Source organism: Microcaecilia unicolor, chromosome 7 (assembly GCF_901765095.1).
Source record: "Microcaecilia unicolor chromosome 7, aMicUni1.1, whole genome shotgun sequence".
Taxonomy (NCBI): domain Eukaryota; kingdom Metazoa; phylum Chordata; class Amphibia; order Gymnophiona; family Siphonopidae; genus Microcaecilia; species Microcaecilia unicolor.
This window is the reverse complement of record NC_044037.1, coordinates 239892811-239910937: the sequence shown is the minus strand read 5'-3', so window position 1 is coordinate 239910937 and position 18127 is coordinate 239892811. Positions and strand designations below refer to the sequence as shown.

Genomic DNA, 18127 nt, shown 5'->3' with positions numbered 1-18127 from the left:
AACTGGTTAATTTGTGGTAATCGGGGGGGGGGGGGGGGGTGGGGGGCAGGATCAGCACTTACATCCTAAGCACAATACTCCAGGAGAGGCCTCACCAACTACTTGTACAGGGGCATCAACACCTCCTTTCTTCTGCTGGTCACACCTCTGTCTATACAGCCTAGTAACCTTCTGGCTACGGCCACCGCCTTGTCACACTGTTTCATCGCCTTCAGATCCTCAGATACGATCACCTCAAGATCCCTCTCCCCGTCTGTACACATCAGACTCTCACCTTCTAACACATATGTCTCCCGTGGATTTCTACTCCCTAAGTGCATCACATCATACCCCCTAAGTGAAATATCCAGAGAATAATGTTCACATTATATACAAAACCTTCATACTATATGCATTATCCATTTAACCCCCAAATTCTATATATTGCACCTTAATTTCTACGCAGAAATCTAAGCATATTCTATAACCATGCATGTATGTAACGTAATTGATTAGCTTGCTAATCAGCGATGTCAGTTGGATGTTAATAAGCAATTATCAACACTAACTGGCATTAATTACAATTTACATGCACAACTTGCTAAGTGTATTCTGTAACGTGATGCACATAAATTCCAAGTCACACAGTTGAAAAGGAGGCATGGTTATAGGCGTGGAATGGGGGTTTCTAAAGCATACGCGCATTATTATAGAACACACTCATTCTGCATCAGGATTTACGCCAAGTAAAAGATGGCCTAATTGGGCGTGACCAAATTTGGTCGCATGGAGAGGCGCTAGGCATTATTCTATATACTGCATGGAAATCTAAGCCTATTCTATAAAATTTAGGCTTACTTTAGAAAATATGTCTAGGCATATTTTTTTACCATGCGGACTTTTCAGGCACCACGTATAGAATCTACCCCTTAATGTTACCATTATCGACAATCCATATTTCACCCATAATATACTAATCATTAAAGCTAACACAATACCGTAACATTATTTTGAAACATTGTTCTTTATCAAATTAGTATAGAATAGTCTTACTAACCAGTTTGTGACCAACAGGTGACCAGGTTATATATTGTATGTTGTCAGGGATTGGATTTTCACTTATCGGTTTACTAGGAAAAAAGTGATAATAATAATTAAACAACATACATGGGATGTTTCCTTTCAATGATTCAACTCAAATCCCTTTGTTTTCATGGAAAGGCTACTGACCTTTCATTGAGATCATAAATATAGTATGAAGCGGTGTAGGAATATCTCCAGAGCTGTAAAAGAAATTTTGATTTTTCAATGCAGTTATAATATATCTGAGCATTGGTTCCAATTTGCATATATCAGACCTGTGTAGAAAACCATTACATATCTCTTTTATAACATTTTAGTTTTCTATGCCTAGTTTTAGCTTAACCTCCTTAATCCAGTCCACATAGGGTTCCTTTTACTAAGGTGCACCAAAAAATGGCCTGCACTGGTGTAGATGTGTATTGGATGCACACAGGTCCATTTTTCAGCGCACCTACAAAAAAGGCCTTTTCTTGACCAAAAATGGATTGTGCGGCAAAATGAAAATTGGCACAGGTCCATTTTGGGCCCAAGACCTTACCACCACCCATTGACTTAGCAGTAAGGTCTCACTTGTTATCTAGGTGGTAACCATCAGCATGCATACAATGCTGGTTACCACCCAGTTAGCGCCGCATGCCAGAAAAGTTTCCAGCACGTGTAGCGGATGCATGTAAAAAATGAAATTACCACCCGTCCCACATGGTAGCCAGGTGGTAGTTCAAAATTGACATGCGTAGGATGTGAGTACACGCCTACCTGGCTTAGTAAAAGGGCCCCATAATTCTTAAAATTGTCAATCCACACAGATTATTTTTTCTAGCCCCACTCTTTCTCTACCATCTGCCATTCTGAATGAAGAAATTTAAACAATTGAAACTCTGTGCAGTAATTGCTATGGATATTAGTAATTTTTACTGTTAAAACTGACACGTATTTTTAAAATAATTACCTTTTCATAATTGTATTGCAGAAGAGCAAATTGTTGATTTTCTGATAATGAATAAAATGATGAATTGTAGGCATCCTGTCCAAAAAAGAAAAGTTCTGCATATTAAAAAAAATTCAGTACAATATGCTATTTTATATTTTTACATCTAGTTAGATATATGCTTATGTGGGGGGAGCTGGGGAGGGGGTAGTTTCTAAAGGACAGCTGTGGTGCTATTTGGGACTGAAAACTCTCCTCCCAAATCTGTCAAATATCAGAATGTGGCTAACTTTTGCAACAGAGAAAAAGGTATACCCAGAGATGGGAAGAGGTCAGTGAAGGAGAAGTCAGGGCCGCCGAAAGACATAGCCATGCCTAGGGCAGAACTGGACTGCCATATCTCCCCACACACAAAATCATGCTGCGCCTCCCCCACTGGCACCACTACTCCCAACCTCCCACCCCTTTACCTTTCTGTCTTTGCCTCCAAGGGGGGCCCGGCGCAGGCAAGCTGCTTTTGCTCCCACAGTCTGTCCTCTCGTGTCCATGCCAGGAGTCAGGACCCAGATGATCACATTAATGTGATATCACGCTAATGCAATCATCCGGGTCCTGGGCAGCACACAGGAGCATGGGAGGACAGACCCAGAAGCAGGAAGCAAGAAGAAGCTTGCCAGCGCTGGTCCTGGGCCTGGGCCACTCTTGCCCCCCCCACCTCTCGGCAGTCCAGGGAGATGTCATATTTTCAAATTCACAGACAGACTCTACAGCTCTTACAGCAGATGCAAAGTCCCTGGGTACTTGTATTTATGTATTACCTTGTTAAGGCTAATGTTGAAATGGTTACTACCCAGGTAGCTTCTCTTGGGATATTACCTTAAAGGTATACAGGCACAAAATACACTGCAGACCTTCCACCCGGAAGTAACCTGTTCCGGGGCAGAGAGGGCAGTGCACCAGTGCAGAGCCGACACCCCCCAGCGGCGTGCACCCGGGGCGGACCGCCCCCCCCCTTCCTACGCCACTGGATTGTCCTTCAAGAGCCTAGAGGTCTCAGGATCTGGACCTATTGGTTGTTCCCTCATTTCATCAAGTGCGTTTGGAAGAAATTTGAGCATGATTTTTTGCTGTTACTGGTCTTCATTTGTGACATTTTCTTCCTTTTACTATGCGTCATATTTCTTGTCTCTCAGTTTAAGATGCAGTTGAAAATTTTGTAATTTTGTAAAGCTTTTGTCTGATGGGAGTGAGTTTTTGGAATCTTTTGGGCACTGGATGTTGTACATTCTGTGTTTTAATTTTTATGAGTGTTTTTTTGTACTCTGCTCAGATGTTCAGATGGACAGGCTATAAATGTATTAAATAAAATAAAATAAATAACTAAATAGACTGATCTTATGAATAAGTTAAAGAAGACTACTTTAACTGGGCAAAACTATTGATGTTTATGATAGACATAAAATCTTTCTGGTTGATATTCAAAATCATTTAAGAGGGCAGAAGATGTTCCTCCCACTTAAATCATGCTCTGTGGGCCAGCAACCAACATTCAGTGGCACTTAATCAGGCAGTGCTGCTGAATATCAGCTCTGACCAACAATTTTTAAAGTGGGCCACAGAGCAGAGCTGCCAAGGGGGCTGACCTTCCGAACAGGAGATATAGGGCATGCCCGTAGCTCTGACCCAGTCCTCCCACAGCTCCGCCCAGTCTCACATTGGCCATAGAAGTTGAAGACTATACCCTGATGTAGCCGAAGGAGAAACATGACCCATGTTGGCTGTGGGTCCATCAGAAAATTAAGATAAGTGGCGTTGAGCTTATATATTAAATTTAAGAGAGAGAATGTTTTTTCTAATAAGATTGATATTACAATGAGGGAGTTATATTAATGATAATAAAAAAAACAGTGACCGATGAGGAAGCAGGCAAACCGTGGATTGAATGGTCCATGTGAAAAAAGTTACCACTGAGGTCCTGAAGACTGTTATATGGTATGGTTTTATGATAATTGAGTTTTTAGTGCTGGATGATATACAGCATATTTTTCAATGACTCCCACTATTGAAATTATTAAGTTGGACTGTGTATTGATTATTCTACACAATTACATGAATAATACACATATAAATATGAATGCCTAGTTTATATTAGTTTTATTTTGCATAGCACGTAAATGAAAGAGTATGTTCTCATGGAGGAGGCATGGGCGGGTCTTCCACTTAGGCGCGTAAATTACAGAATACTGTAAGTCACATGCACCCTTGCCCTATGTACACAGCACTACACCAGATTCATGGCTAGTGTAATTTTAGGTACATGTGTTACATTAGTATTCTATAATGGAATCTGGGTACCCAAATGCCATTATACAATAGGTCCTCAGTGAATGCCATGAGGGCACCTAAAAGGAAGCAATCATTTATGGAACTATCTTCAAATTTGTATCATGAATTGTTCATTCCTTGAGTTAAAAGTTGTACAAACAACATTCTCCATGCTTGATGGGGATATATAATGATAGGGAAGAAACAGAGTATAGAGGTACCTTTTGAAACAAATGTATACATTGGTACATTATATATATGCCATAGAAATTCAACATACTAATGTAGTTCTTGTGAGAACATCTGTTGTACTATTTGATCCAATATCAGTACGAACAACATTGCCTTCATTTGTTGTAAAGACGTATTCCTTGTCTAAAAAAAGAAAAGACATTTAATTACATTTTTTGATTTTACTATAATGATTATTCCTACTAATACCAAAGCAAACTTGAATGCAAGATACTAAAGATGCAAATGAACATACTGTGCAAAAACTCTATCTTTCAAAATCAAATTCCAGATTTTGTGAATAATTTTCAAAAATATGAAACCACAGTTTATTGATTTACAAATGTTTTAAAACATTTTATTTATATGAATATAACCCAATTACTGGTACTTGCCCCTGAGGGCGGAGCTCCCGATGAAGCGTTTGGGAAACAGAAGCTTTCTGTCGAGCATACGCTCCAGTCCACGCTATAGCCCAGATAGGTGTTATTCTTTTGGTATTTGATAAAAAATAGAATACCTTAGTGAAAGTATTGATCTAGTTAGTGGAGGTTTTGACTGATGAGGAACCTGTACCATGATCTCTATAGTGAAATTTGAGATTGATGACAGTCTGTAATTTACAGTTACATACAGTGAATACAGAGTTTCTGAAGTCTTTCCTCCTTAAAAAATTTGCACTCACTATATTCCTTCTTGTCTATTTATATGAATATGCAATAATACAATCAAGAACTTAACTTGATCAAGCAATACTACGGTGCCGATATACAATAATAGTCCCTTACAAAAAGCAATATCAGAGACAAGGATTTGAATACATCTTCTTTACTGTTCTAACCCACTATAAAAAGTGGGAATTCTACACCAAAAACAGAGTATTACACCACACAAAAGTGTTGAAATTTTATGTCGACTTTCAAAATCAAAATGCACTTATGGGAAGGCTTGGTGTCTCAGTAGCAGTACTGGAGACCTGGGTTTGCCTCCCAGGCAAGGCTTCTCTTCAGGTCAGCAGAGATTTGAGGATGCTGCAGAGATGGCCCTCATATCCCCTAGGGGAGGAGACAGTCCCTGTCCCCTAGAGGCTAATTCTATAAGAGATTGCCTATTCTTAGCCATCATGAATGTACCTATTTAGCACCTATGCAATTAAAAAAAGTAAGTGCCTACTTTTCTTCATAGAATACTAGCAAGACCAGGCAAACATATACTAGTATTTGAGGGTCTTTTATGGTTACTCTCTTTCTACAATTTGATGTTTTCTCAAGGTTGTTTTCCCATTGGACTTAGTACCATTTTCCTTTTGTCAATTCTCAAAGACCATTCTAAACCTAGTACCTTCTGCACCAACTATCACCCTACAGGGAAGTATTCCTTTTTTAACCAAAGTATCAGAAGCCTATGTAGTGAATCATCTTCAGGAATACTTGGAAATCTTCAATTTGCTGGACAATATGCAATTCTTTAGTACTGAATTATGTCTTCTTTCTTTAGTTACTGAGCAAGGAGTATTCCTGGATTCCAGCCATTCTGCTATCTCTCAGCAGTATTTGACATTGATGATTATGATCTTTTATTGTTCAAGCTAAATTCCATTGGAATCTCTGGGAAGGTTTTAGATTGGTGTTCCACTTTTATAAGAAATAGAAGTTATAAAGTAATTAGGAACAAAAAATATCCTTCCACTTGGTCTCCTGACTGTGGTGTCCCCAAGGTTCTCCTTTGTCTCTTATTTTAATGTCTTCTTCGGTTCTTTTTCATTAACTACTACTATTCAGGATCTTTATAGTTGCAAGAGTTTTTCCTTTTCTAAAATTTCAAATTGGATGTGTTCCCATCTTTTAAAACTAAATTCTGACAAGATTAAGTTACTATGGATGAGCAGAAACAGTTCTAATCTTCCAAACCAAGATCCAACATTAGATAGAACAGTAGTTGGGAGTCTAACCTGCTTATAATCGAACGAGAAAAACGCCCAAGTTCCGACCTAAATCGGGGGATGGACGTTTATCGCACAAAAACGAATAACACGGTATAATCGAAAGCCGAACTTGGACGTTTTTAACTGCACTCCATCGCGGAAGCGTACAAAGTTGATGGGGGCGTGTCAGAGGCGTGGTGAAGGCGGGACTGGGGCATGGTTATCACCCGAACAGAGATGGGCGCCTTTCGCCGATAATGGAAAAAAGTATGCGTTTGTAACTAGAATTTAGGGCACTTTTCCTGGACCCTGTTTTTTCATGAATAAGGCCCCAAAAAGTGTCCTACATGACCAGATTACCCCCAGAGGGAATCGGGGATGACCTCCCCTGACTCCCCCAGTGGTCACTAACCCCATCCCACAACAAAAAATGATGTTTGACAACTTTTTATTTTCACCCTCAAATGTCATACCCACCTCCCTGGCAGCAGTATGCAGGTCCCTGGAGCAGTTGTTAGGGGGTGCAGTGGACTTCAGGCAGGTGGACCCTGGCCCATCCCCCCCTACCTGTTACAATTGTGCTGCTTAATGCTTAGTCATCCAACCTCCCCCCCCAAACCCACTGTACCCACATGTAGGTGCCCCCCTTCACCTCTTAGGGCTATAGTAATGGTGTAGACTTGTGGGCAGTGGGTTTTGAGGGGGATTTGGGGGGCTCAACACACAAGGGAAGGGTGCTATGCACCTGGGAGCTCTTTTACCTTTTTTTTTTTTTTTGTAAAAGTGCCCCCTAGGGTGCCCGGTTGGTGTCCTGGCATGTGAGGGGGGACCAGTGCACTACGAATCCTGGCCCCTCCTACGAACAAATGCCTTGGATTTATTCGTTTTTGAGCCGGGCGCTTTCATTTTCCATTATCGCTGAAAAGCAAAAACGCCCAGCTCACAAATTGTTGAATAAAACATGGACGTCTATTTTTTTCGAAAACACGGTTTGGTCCGCCCCTTCACGGACCCGTTCTCGGAGATAAACGCCCATGGAGATAGACGTTTTCGTTCGATTATGCCCCTCCACAGGCCCTGTTTAGTAAGGTACGCTAGCATTTTTAGTGTGTGCTAAAAATTAGCATGCGCTAACGCTACAGCATTAGTGCGTACTAAAAACGCTAGTATGCCTACAGCAAGTCTTAGTAAACAGGGCCCTAAGTGTTTGGTTAGATTCTGAATTATTGTGGAACTCTCAAATTAAACATTTAATTTCTTCTGTTTTAAGCAAATTATGATGTTTTTGACAAATGTGTTCCTACTTGACAATCCTGCTGAGCCAGTCAAGAAACAAGAACTCAGATTACTAGAAACACAAGACCCAGGGAGGTATTAGCTGGCTATAGCTGTTCTCAAAAGGCAGAGTAGCTCCTTATGGAAAGCAGCTGTCTCCTAACCCAAGAGTCACGGGTTCAACACTGGCTTGCGACTGACAGCTATTAATACTGGGAAAACAATACTGAGATTAAGGGATTGCCTAGTACAATCAATGGTGCTAAGCCATCTAGACTACTGCAATGCCATTTACGCCAGATGCAAAGAACAAATTATTAAGAAGCTTCAAACCACTCAAAACACAGCAGCCAGACTCATATTTGGGAAAGCAAAATATGAAAGCGTCAAACTCCTAAGAGAAAAACTACACTGGCTCCCTCTAAAAGAACGAATTGCATTCAAAGTTTGCACCCTGGTCCACAAAATTATTCATGGGGAAGCCCCGACCTATATTTCAGACCTTATAGACTTGCCTACTAGGAACGCAAGACGTTCAGCACGCACATTCATCAATCTCCACTACCCTAACTGCAAAGGGCTAAAATATAAATTCACACATACGCGACCAGTTTCTCATACATTTGTACCCAGCTATGGAACGCACTACCGAAGACCATAAAAACAACGCAAGACCTAACTATCTTCCGAAGGCTACTGAAAACAGATCTGTTCAAGAAAGCATACCACAAACATCCATCTTAAATACTAAATAATAAGACTATATACGACCTAGACACAACCGAAATCTTATCACTTGACTGATTAACCTCTTTGCTATTAGTGAACAAGCACTATCACTTCTATCCTTACGTCGAGCATGGTCTCTCCATAGTCGATGACACACTGTATGTTATTATCCAATCATCACTCAGGAGCCTTCATGCAATACCATAATGTATTCTTCTCTACCATGTATGTATGCACATAGTATATATATATACCATGAACTGTTCCATGTATGTTATGTTCCATCTATGTTACCATCTATGTATGCACCTTAACGCAACACCATTTGTAATTCTGTTACCCGGAAATGACAACCGCCATTACGGCACATCTAAGCCACATTGAGCCTACAAATTGGTGGGAAAATGTGGGATACAAATGCTACAAATAAATAAATAAATAAATAAATAAATAAACCCTCTCAATTGTGACTTATTCTTGTAGTTTAAGGTTAGACATGATATGAACACACATCCCTACTGTGCAATAAGTGCCCAAATTGTTGTATGGTAACTTCAAAGCCTGTACAACAACTGCTGGGGCTGTTCCCAGCATCTGCCCCCCCCCCCAATTCTATAAAATAGATGCACAATTTTGTGATTAGCACACAAAATTGGGCATGCAAGTTGTAGAATAGCACCTAACTTAATAAAGTGGGTGCTAATTGGCTTTAACTGCCAATAATGACCCTTAAGTGGTGTTAATTGGCACAGATACCAATTTGCAGTTATGAACAGAACTACACTCAAGTGCTATTGTACACTTAGATGTAAGTTTGCAAGAAAAATGTCAGGAAGTATTTCTTCACGGAGAGAGTGGTGGATGCTTGGAATGCCCTCCCGCGGGAGGTGGTGGAGATGAAAACGGTAACGGAATTCAAACATGCGTGGGATAAACATAAAGGAATCCTGTTCAGAAGGAATGGATCCTCAGGAGCTTAACTGAGATTGGATAGCAGAGCCGGTATTGGGAGGCGGGGCTGGAGGTTGGGAGGCAGGGATAGTGCTGGGCAGACTTATACGGTCTGTGCCAGAGCCGGTGGAGAGAGGCAGGGATAGTGCTGGGCAGACTTACACGGTCTGTGCCAGAGCCGGTGGTGGGAGGCGGGGATAGTGGTTGGGAGGTGGGGATGGTGCTGGGCAGACTTATACGGTCTGTGCCAGAGCCGGTGGTGGGAGGCGGGACTGGTGGTTGGGAGACAGGGATAGTGCTGGGCAGACTTATACAGTCTGTGCCAGAGCTGGTGGAGGGAGGCAGGGATAGTGCTGGACAGACTTACAGGGTCTGTGCCAGAGCCGGTGGTGGGAGGCGGGGATAGTGGTTGGGAGGTGGGGATGGTGCTGGGCAGACTTATACGGTCTGTGCCAGAGCCGGTGGTGGGAGGCGGGACTGGTGGTTGGGAGGCAGGGATAGTGCTGGGCAGACTTATACGGTCTGTGCCAGAGCCGGTGGTGGGAGGCGGGGACAGTGCTGGGCAGACTTATATGGTCTGTGCCAGAGCCGGTGGTGGGAGGCAGGGATAGTGCTGGGCAGACTTATACAGTCTGTGCCAGAGCTGGTGGTTGGGAGGCGGGGCTGGTGGTTGGGAGGCGGGGATAGTGCTGGGCAGACTTATACGGTCTGTGCCAGTGCCAGTGGTGGGAGGCAGGGATAGTGCTGGGCAGACTTATACAGTCTGTACCAGAGCCGATGGTGGGAGGCGGGGATAGTGCTGGGCAGACTTATACGGTCTGTGCCAGAGCCGGAGGTTGGGAGGCGGGGCTGGTGGTTGGGAGGCGGGGATAGTGCTGGGCAGACTTATACGGTCTGTGCCCTGAAGAGCACAGGTACAAATCAAAGTAGGGTATACACAGTGCTTTTTTTGTAGAAAAAAAGGTGCCGGTACTCATTATGGGCGGGGTCACCACATATGGCTCCACCCCTATGATAGCCACACCCACATTAACCACACCCCCTACACCAGCCATGGCGCATATAAACAGACATCATTGAAAATATTACAGTACTATAGGAGAAAAAAAATATCGTATACCCAGTGCAAAATAAGACAGCCAATGTAAATTCTCAAATTGGACATATTACAAACACTAAAATGAAAATAAAATTATTTTTTTTCTACCTTTGTTGTCTGGTGACTGTTTTTCTTTCCATATTGGTCCCAGTCTGTGATTCTGCTTTCCTTTGTTTTCGCTTAACTCTTCTGTGCCATTTGTCATTTTTGTCTACTTTTTCTTTGCTTTCTTCAATATTTTTCAGGCTCTCTCTGTCCAGATTTAATTCATTCTTACTATCCATTCTTTAATTTCCTTCATCTACCTGTGGCTTTTCATCTTTTCCTCACCCTTGTTCTCCCCATGCCCTTCCTTTTATTCTCCAGTCTTTCTCTATTCCCCTTTTCCATCCAGCAGCTCTGCTTTCTCTCCCCTATTTCTTTCTGCATTCTTCCATCCAGCGTCTTCCCTCTTTCTCTCCCCATCTTTCCGTTTTCCCTCTCTCTCTCCCCATCCTTCCATCTGTTTTTCCCCCTCTCTCCCCATCCTTCCATCTGTTTTTCCCTCTCTCCCCAATCCTTCCATCTGTGTTTTTCCCTCTCTCTCCCCATCCTTCCATCTGTTTTCCCCTCTCTCCCCAATCCTTCCATCTGTTTTTCCCCTCTCTCTTTCCCCATCCTTCCATCTGTTTTCCCTCTCTCTCCCCATCCTTCCATCTGTTTTCTCCTCTCTCCCCAATCCTCCCTCTCTCTTTCCCAATCCTTCCATCTGTGTTTTTCCCTCTCTCCCCAATCCTTCCATCTGTTTTTCCCCTCTCTCCCCAATCCTTCCATCTGTTTTCCCCTCTCTCCCCCCAATCCTTCCCTGTTGTTTTCCCTCTCTCTCCCCAATCCTTCCCTCTGTTGGTTTCCCTCTTTTTCTCTCTCCCCAATCCTTCCCTCTGTTGGTTTCCCTCTTTCTCTCTCCCCCCAATCCTTCCCTCTTTCTCTCTCTCCCCAATCCTTCCCTCTGTTGGTTTCCCTCGTTTTCTCTCTCCCCAATCCTTCCCTCTGTTGTTTTCCCCTCTCTCTCCCCAATCCTTCCCTGTTGTTTTCCCTCTCTCTCCCCAATCCTTCCCTCTGTTGGTTTCCCTCGTTTTCTCTCTCCCCAATCCTTCCCTCTGTTGGTTTCCCTATTTTTCTCTCTCCCCAATCCTTCCCTCTGTTGGTTTCCCTCGTTTTCTCTCTCCCCAATCCTTCCCTCTGTTGGTTTCCCTCTTTTTCTCTCTCCCCAATCCTTCCCTCTGTTGGTTTCCCTCTTTCTCTCTCTCCCCAATCCTTCCCTCTGTTGGTTTCCCTCTTTCTCTCTCCCCCCAATCCTTCCCTCTTTCTCTCTCTCCCCAATCCTTCCCTCTGTTGGATTCCCTCGTTTTCTCTCTCCCCAATCCTTCCCTCTGTTGTTTTCCCCTCTCTCTCCCCAATCCTTCCCTGTTGTTTTCCCTCTCTCTCCCCAATCCTTCCCTCTGTTGGTTTCCCTCGTTTTCTCTCTCCCCAATCCTTCCCTCTGTTGGTTTCCCTATTTTTCTCTCTCCCCAATCCTTCCCTCTGTTGGTTTCCCTCGTTTTCTCTCTCCCCAATCCTTCCCTCTGTTGGTTTCCCTCTTTCTCTCTCTCCACAATCCTTCCCTCTGTTGGTTTCCCTCTTTTTCTCTCTCCCCAATCCTTCCCTCTGTTGGTTTCCCTCTTTCTCTCTCTCCACAATCCTTCCCTCTGTTGTTTTCCCTCTTTCTCTCTCTCCCCAATCCTTCCCTCTTTCTCTCTCTCCCCAATCCTTCCCTCTGTTGGTTTCCCTCTTTCTCTCTCTCCCCAATCCTTCCCTCTGTTGTTTTCCCTCTTTCACTCTCTCCCCAATCCTTCCCTCTGTTGTTTTCCCTTTCTCTCTCTCCCCATCCTTCCATCTGTTTTCCCCTCTCTCCCCAATCCTTCCATCTGTTTTTCTCCTCTCTCCCCAATCCCTCCCTCTGTTGTTTTCCCTCCTTCTCTCTCTCCCCAATCCTTCCCTCTGTTGTTTTCCCTCTTTCTCTCTCCCCAATCCTTCCCTCTGATGTTTTCCCTCTTTCTCTCTCTCCCCATCCTTCCATCTGTTTTCCCCTCTCTCCCCAATCCTTCCATCTGTTTTCCCCTCTCTCCCCAATCCTTCCATCTGTTTTTCTCCTCTCTCCCCAATCCTTCCCTCTGTTGGTTTCCCTCTCTCTCCAATCCTTCCATCTGTTGGTTTCCCTCTTTCTCTCTCTCCCCAATCCTTCCCTCTGTTGGTTTCCCTCTTTTTCTCTCTCCCCAATCCTTCCCTCTGTTGGTTTCCCTCTCCCTGCCAAGTTTCCCGCGAACGACGCGAAGTCGCGACGCACGCGGCACCAGCCGGCCCCTATTTCCGGCCGCTGCTGCTTCTCCTGTTGAGCAGCAGCGGCCGCTACACAAAGAAAAAGTTAAAAAAAATTGAAACCTGGCTGAAACGCGGCACCCCGGCACTGTAGACAGCCATTAGGCATTGGCTGTTGCCCCGCAGCCGCTCCTCCTCTTGCCTCTACGTCACTGCCCCTGGAGGAAGACCCCGGAGGAGCGCAGTGACGTAGAGGCAAGAGGAGGAGCGGCTGCGGGGCAACAGCCAATGCCTAATGGCTGTCTACAGTGCCGGGGTGCCGCGTTTCAGCCAGGTTTGAAGTTTTTTTTAAATCTTTTTTTTGTGTGTAGCGGCCGCTGCTGCTCAACAGGAGAAGCAGCAGCGGCCGGAAATGGGGGTTGGCACTGCGTCCATCACGGGGCGGGGGGGAGCAAAAAAAAAGGTGCCGGTACGCCGTACCGTTGCGTACCGGCACAAAAAAAGCACTGGGTATACACAAAAAGTAGCACACATGAGTTGGCTTGTTGGGCAGACTGGATGGACCGTGCAGGTCTTTTTTCTGCCGTCATCTACTATGTTACTATGTATTTATATGTGAGGACATGCACAGGTCAGGGGTGTGTCAGACACTTACACTCTATCGGCTGGATTCAGTAAATGGCACTGAAAAATAGGCTCCGTGAAAAAAATCAGCTCTCAACGCTATTCTACAAAGGGCACTCCAGGATGAGTGCCCTTTATAGAATAGTACCTAATGGGGATTCCCACGCCCAACTTTGGGCGCAAGGACGTAAACCAGCTAAAACCCTTTTAGGTTGCACATTATGGGATTTTGGCTCCCAGGCTTATAGAATATTGTGCTGCCAGATATGCAACACAGCCCTAATTGTTGACAATTAATGGTAGCATCCAATTAATGATGTTAATAGGCTCATTAATCAATTAGGTTGCACGTGCTTTTATCAAATCTGGGGTAAGTTTATTGAATACTGTCTCTGTGTCAGGTGTTCAGCGCTGCGTGCGTCTGGTAGCGCTATACAAATGTTAATAATAATAATACATGCACAACCTAAAAGGGGGCATGGCCATGGGAGGGTCAGGGATGTTCTGAAAAGTTGCGCACAGTTCTATAGAATTCCGGGGATCCGCAGACAACTTGCATGCAAGAATTTATACCAGGTTTCAGATGGTTTAAGTCCTCGCGCCCAAAGTTGGGCGTGGGAATCCCCATTAGGTGCTATTCTATAAAGGGCACTCATCCTGGAGCGCCCTTTATAGAATAGCGCTGAGCGATGATTTTTTTCACGGATCCTATTTTTCAGTGCCATTTACTGAATCTAGCCCATGGTGTCTGAATTCGACATGAGTCAGTCGTCGGAGCCTAGCATGGGAATTAGGGTTCTGTGTTCTTCTAATACACTGAATGTCATATGGTGTCAGACAGAAAGAGAGCAGCTGTTTCAGGGCAACAGCCAGCATCTTATATAGGGGAAAGGGATGCTGACTGAGGAGGGCCTGAGACTGGCTTGTTGGGTAGGAGTAGCTAATAGTCTAGATCAGTGGTTCCCAAACCTGGTCCTGGAGGCACTGCATTCAAATTTCTTTCAAGAATATTCTTTTATATATTCTGAAAACTTGACTGACTGGGGTGCCTCCAAGAACAGGTTTGGGAACCACTGGTCTTCTAGGTAATGACTGGGAGTGACTGGCAGGTGATGACAGGCTTTCTGGGAGGGGTGGGGTACAGAATGGAGGAGTTGAGAGTGGGCAGTTGAAAGAAAAATGTAGACTAAAAAGGTGGAAGTGAAACTGAAAGAGAGAGAGAAACTGTAGGAATAATGGGTTGAGAGACAGCTGGTGACACACTGGGGATCAGTGAGACAGAGAGGCTGGTGGAGACAGGGTAAGGGGATTGAGGGATTTGAGGCAATTGCTTCATTGCTTCACCTATCACTGTGGTCCATGTATGGTTGTCAACTGGATCCAGATTCACCTGACAGTGTTAATCCAGTCCTGGGTTTACTCCATTGCATTCAGGAATGTGTAGTCTTCCTTTTCTTAGAAAATGCAATGAGGAAATTAGAACTACAAGTTCCTTCATGCAATGAGGTAAACCCAGGCTGGATCAACCCTGTTGGGCAAATCTGGATCCAGCTGACAATCCTACATGGGCCACGGTGATAGGTGAAGCAAAGTGCAATTGCCTCAAAAACAGCTATCAGGGGGCACTGTGAAGAGTGGAGAGGGAGCAATGGTGCATGCTCATATCAGCGCCATATATCAATGCAATAATGGTATAGTTTAATAACCTTTTCCTGCTTTAGACCCAAGGATGGGAAAACAGCATTAGTAAATCAGGTCATAAGAGAGCTGTGGCATACCTCAGAGGGGTCTCCCAACGACAGATTAAAGCGCCCAAACCCCCAACAAGGATGCTGAAAGAGCTCTCAGCCAATGGATGCTAGGTTTTTGGGCTAGCTTCTAGATACTCAGAAAATTTGTACAGGTGTAACAAAGAAGGATGAAATAAAAGGCTTCTGAGTGTAGTATAGAACAGGTCAAGTAATTTCTGGGAAATATTGTGTAAATAATGATCTTGTGGTTAATTAGAAATGATCATTTAAAATGCTATGCTTCTTTGAGGAACATAAGAGGGAGGGAGTGACTCATTGATTTGAGCATGACTACCCAAGGTGAAAACTTCATGTTCCTATCCAATTGTCAAAGGAAGGACTTTGTCCCACAAACTTTACTATGAATAGGTCTAATTAGTTAGCAATTAATGTTTGTTTCAGCATTAAATAATGGCAAATAGCCTTGTCATTCCTGTGGAAAGCCACAAGCAAACTTTCTGCCGTACTTACATAGCACATTCTGGGGCATACAGAGCAGAGCTTTTCACCCATGATTTTATAATTTAAATAATCAATTAAACATTTATGGATTATTCACCTTTCCAAAACCATTTTCAAGGCAAGCTACAATGGGGTATATGAAATAAGTCCTAGATTTAATAATGTGTATTAAAATGTTCATGTATGTTAATCTCTAAAAACACACATAAATTAGATTTAATGCATATTTTTTAATGGGAAAGGCAGGGGCGTAGCTAGACAACAGATTTTGGGTGGTCCTAGGCAAGAAGTGGGTGGGCACCAAGTGTTCCCTCCCCCCCACCACCAAAAAAATATCTCAGCTGGTGGGAAAATGCTTCTTTCTACCTTGACAGTCTGCAGCAGGCAGGCATTGAAAACTGAGCATGCGCAGGAGGAAGTTTTCAACTGGCGGAGCTTGGGATCCCCACCAGCTAACGCTAAACGTGTGCTACTGTTGGGTGGGCCTGAGATCTAAGTGGGTGTGCCCTGGCCCAACCAGGCCCACCAAAGGGAAATTGGACTTTGATATACTACCTTTCTGAGGTTTTTTGTAACTACATTCAAAGTGGTTTACATATATTCAGGTACTTATTTTGTACCAGGGGCAATGGAGGGTTAAGTGACTTGCCCAGGGTCACAATGAGCTGCAGTGGGAATTGAACTCAGTTTCCTAGGATCAAAGTCCACTGCACTAACCACTAGGCTACTCCTCCACTTAATGCAAGCTCACCTACTGGTAATGGGATCTACACTGTGTTAAAAAAAAAATCCAATATACAAAGCTTGTTTTCTACTTATCTCTGTCAGAACTTGACCAATTTCAATAACATTTGGGATATATTATCCTGCATAAATTTGCAATAAGCCTACACTCATGCCAGCTACTTCACCTAAATGATATCCATTCCATCTAACAATTATCATCATAATACATGCAAACACCATTTTGCTTTAAATATAAGTAGTTACCATGGTTTTCAGTCAGGAGGATCTGATCCTTATTGAAAATTCATATCTGGAGAAATGTTATAATTCTCATAGACTGGTGCAAGAGTTTCTGGAAAAGGGTAAGTGTAGAATAAGTTTTGAAGAAATTGCGAGAAGCAGGCTCAACTGGGGAACTGGGTTAAATTCCCACTGCTCCTTGTGACTCTGGGCAAGTCACCTAACCCTCCATTACCCCAGGTACAAAATAAGTACTTGTATATAATACAAAACTGCTTTGATTATAACCACAGAAAGGCGGTATATCAAGTCCTATCCCCTTTCCCTTTCAACTGATTGCCAGTCAGGGCCCAATCAGTTCACACTGAAGAAAACATTGCAACAGTTGACGAACAAGGGAGTGAAGTGACCTCATTTAGGTGAGGTGGCTGGCATGAGTGTAGGCTTAATGCAAATTTTTTCAGGTTGATATATGTCAAATTTTATTGAAATTGGTCAACGTTTGACAGTGTTATGCAGAAAACAAGATTCGTATAATTTTTTTTGAAACACAGTCTGGCCAATATTCAGCTTTAATATACAATATAAGGTACATATAATTCACTATAACCATTAAATGGCCATGTCCAATTATATAACTTCTAACTCATAAAACAATTCATCTCAAACATCTCACTTATACTATCACTCACATATCCCTATAAATTAAAATGATTTAACTTTAAAAAAATAATTTAGGATTTTTTAAGGGGTGCTTAGTTCACACATCGTGGAATCAGGAAGTTGTGTCAGAGGGAAGGTTTGGGGCCAGCCTGAGCAGCAGCTGTAAGTCACTGCTCGCTGCTGGTGAAGAAGAGAAGGATTCAATAGGTAATGGGGGGCTGGAGTCTGACTGGCAGGTCTTAGGGATCCCCACTAGCCACATTGCTGCTATGTGGGCCTCAATTTAAAATGGGTGGATCTGTGCCTACTTGAGTCCACCTGTGGCTACACCACTGGGTGGAAGAAGTAGGATTTGGATCCTGACCTTTCTTTTTCTCATCACTAGGTATCTCTTTCCAGTACTGAAAATGATTGCTTATGATGCAACCCTGAGACTTGGATTGCAGTGCTGTGCAGTGAGGCATGAGGGATGAAGGTTTAAAAACACATCTACCAGGGCTGTAGGAGAGTAATTTTATAAACATTTTTCATGCATAAAAAGCCTCATAAAGTTAGGTCACACCTAAAACTAAGGGGTATGTTTACTAAGCTGCGTTAGCGTTTCTAATGCACCTTTAAATTTAAGGTGCATCAAACGCTAATGCGCCTATACATTTCTATGGGTGCGTTAGCGTTTAATGCGCGTAAACCATTTACACGTGTTAAAAATGCTAACATGACTATAATGTACCTTAGTAAACATAGGCAAAAGTGTGATGTAA

The 18127-nt window shown here is 43.3% G+C and overlaps 1 protein-coding gene across 1 annotated transcript in view; it reads right to left on the bottom strand.

Annotated features, from left to right (window-relative positions):
• Positions 1–18127, bottom strand: part of DPP4 (dipeptidyl peptidase 4) — a 187345-nt gene that overhangs the window by 85876 nt on the left and 83342 nt on the right. Inside the window, 4 exon segments of the mRNA XM_030209009.1 lie at positions 1037–1109; positions 1210–1262; positions 2012–2086; positions 4596–4690. Coding sequence (XP_030064869.1) covers positions 1037–1109; positions 1210–1262; positions 2012–2086; positions 4596–4690 — 296 coding nt within the window.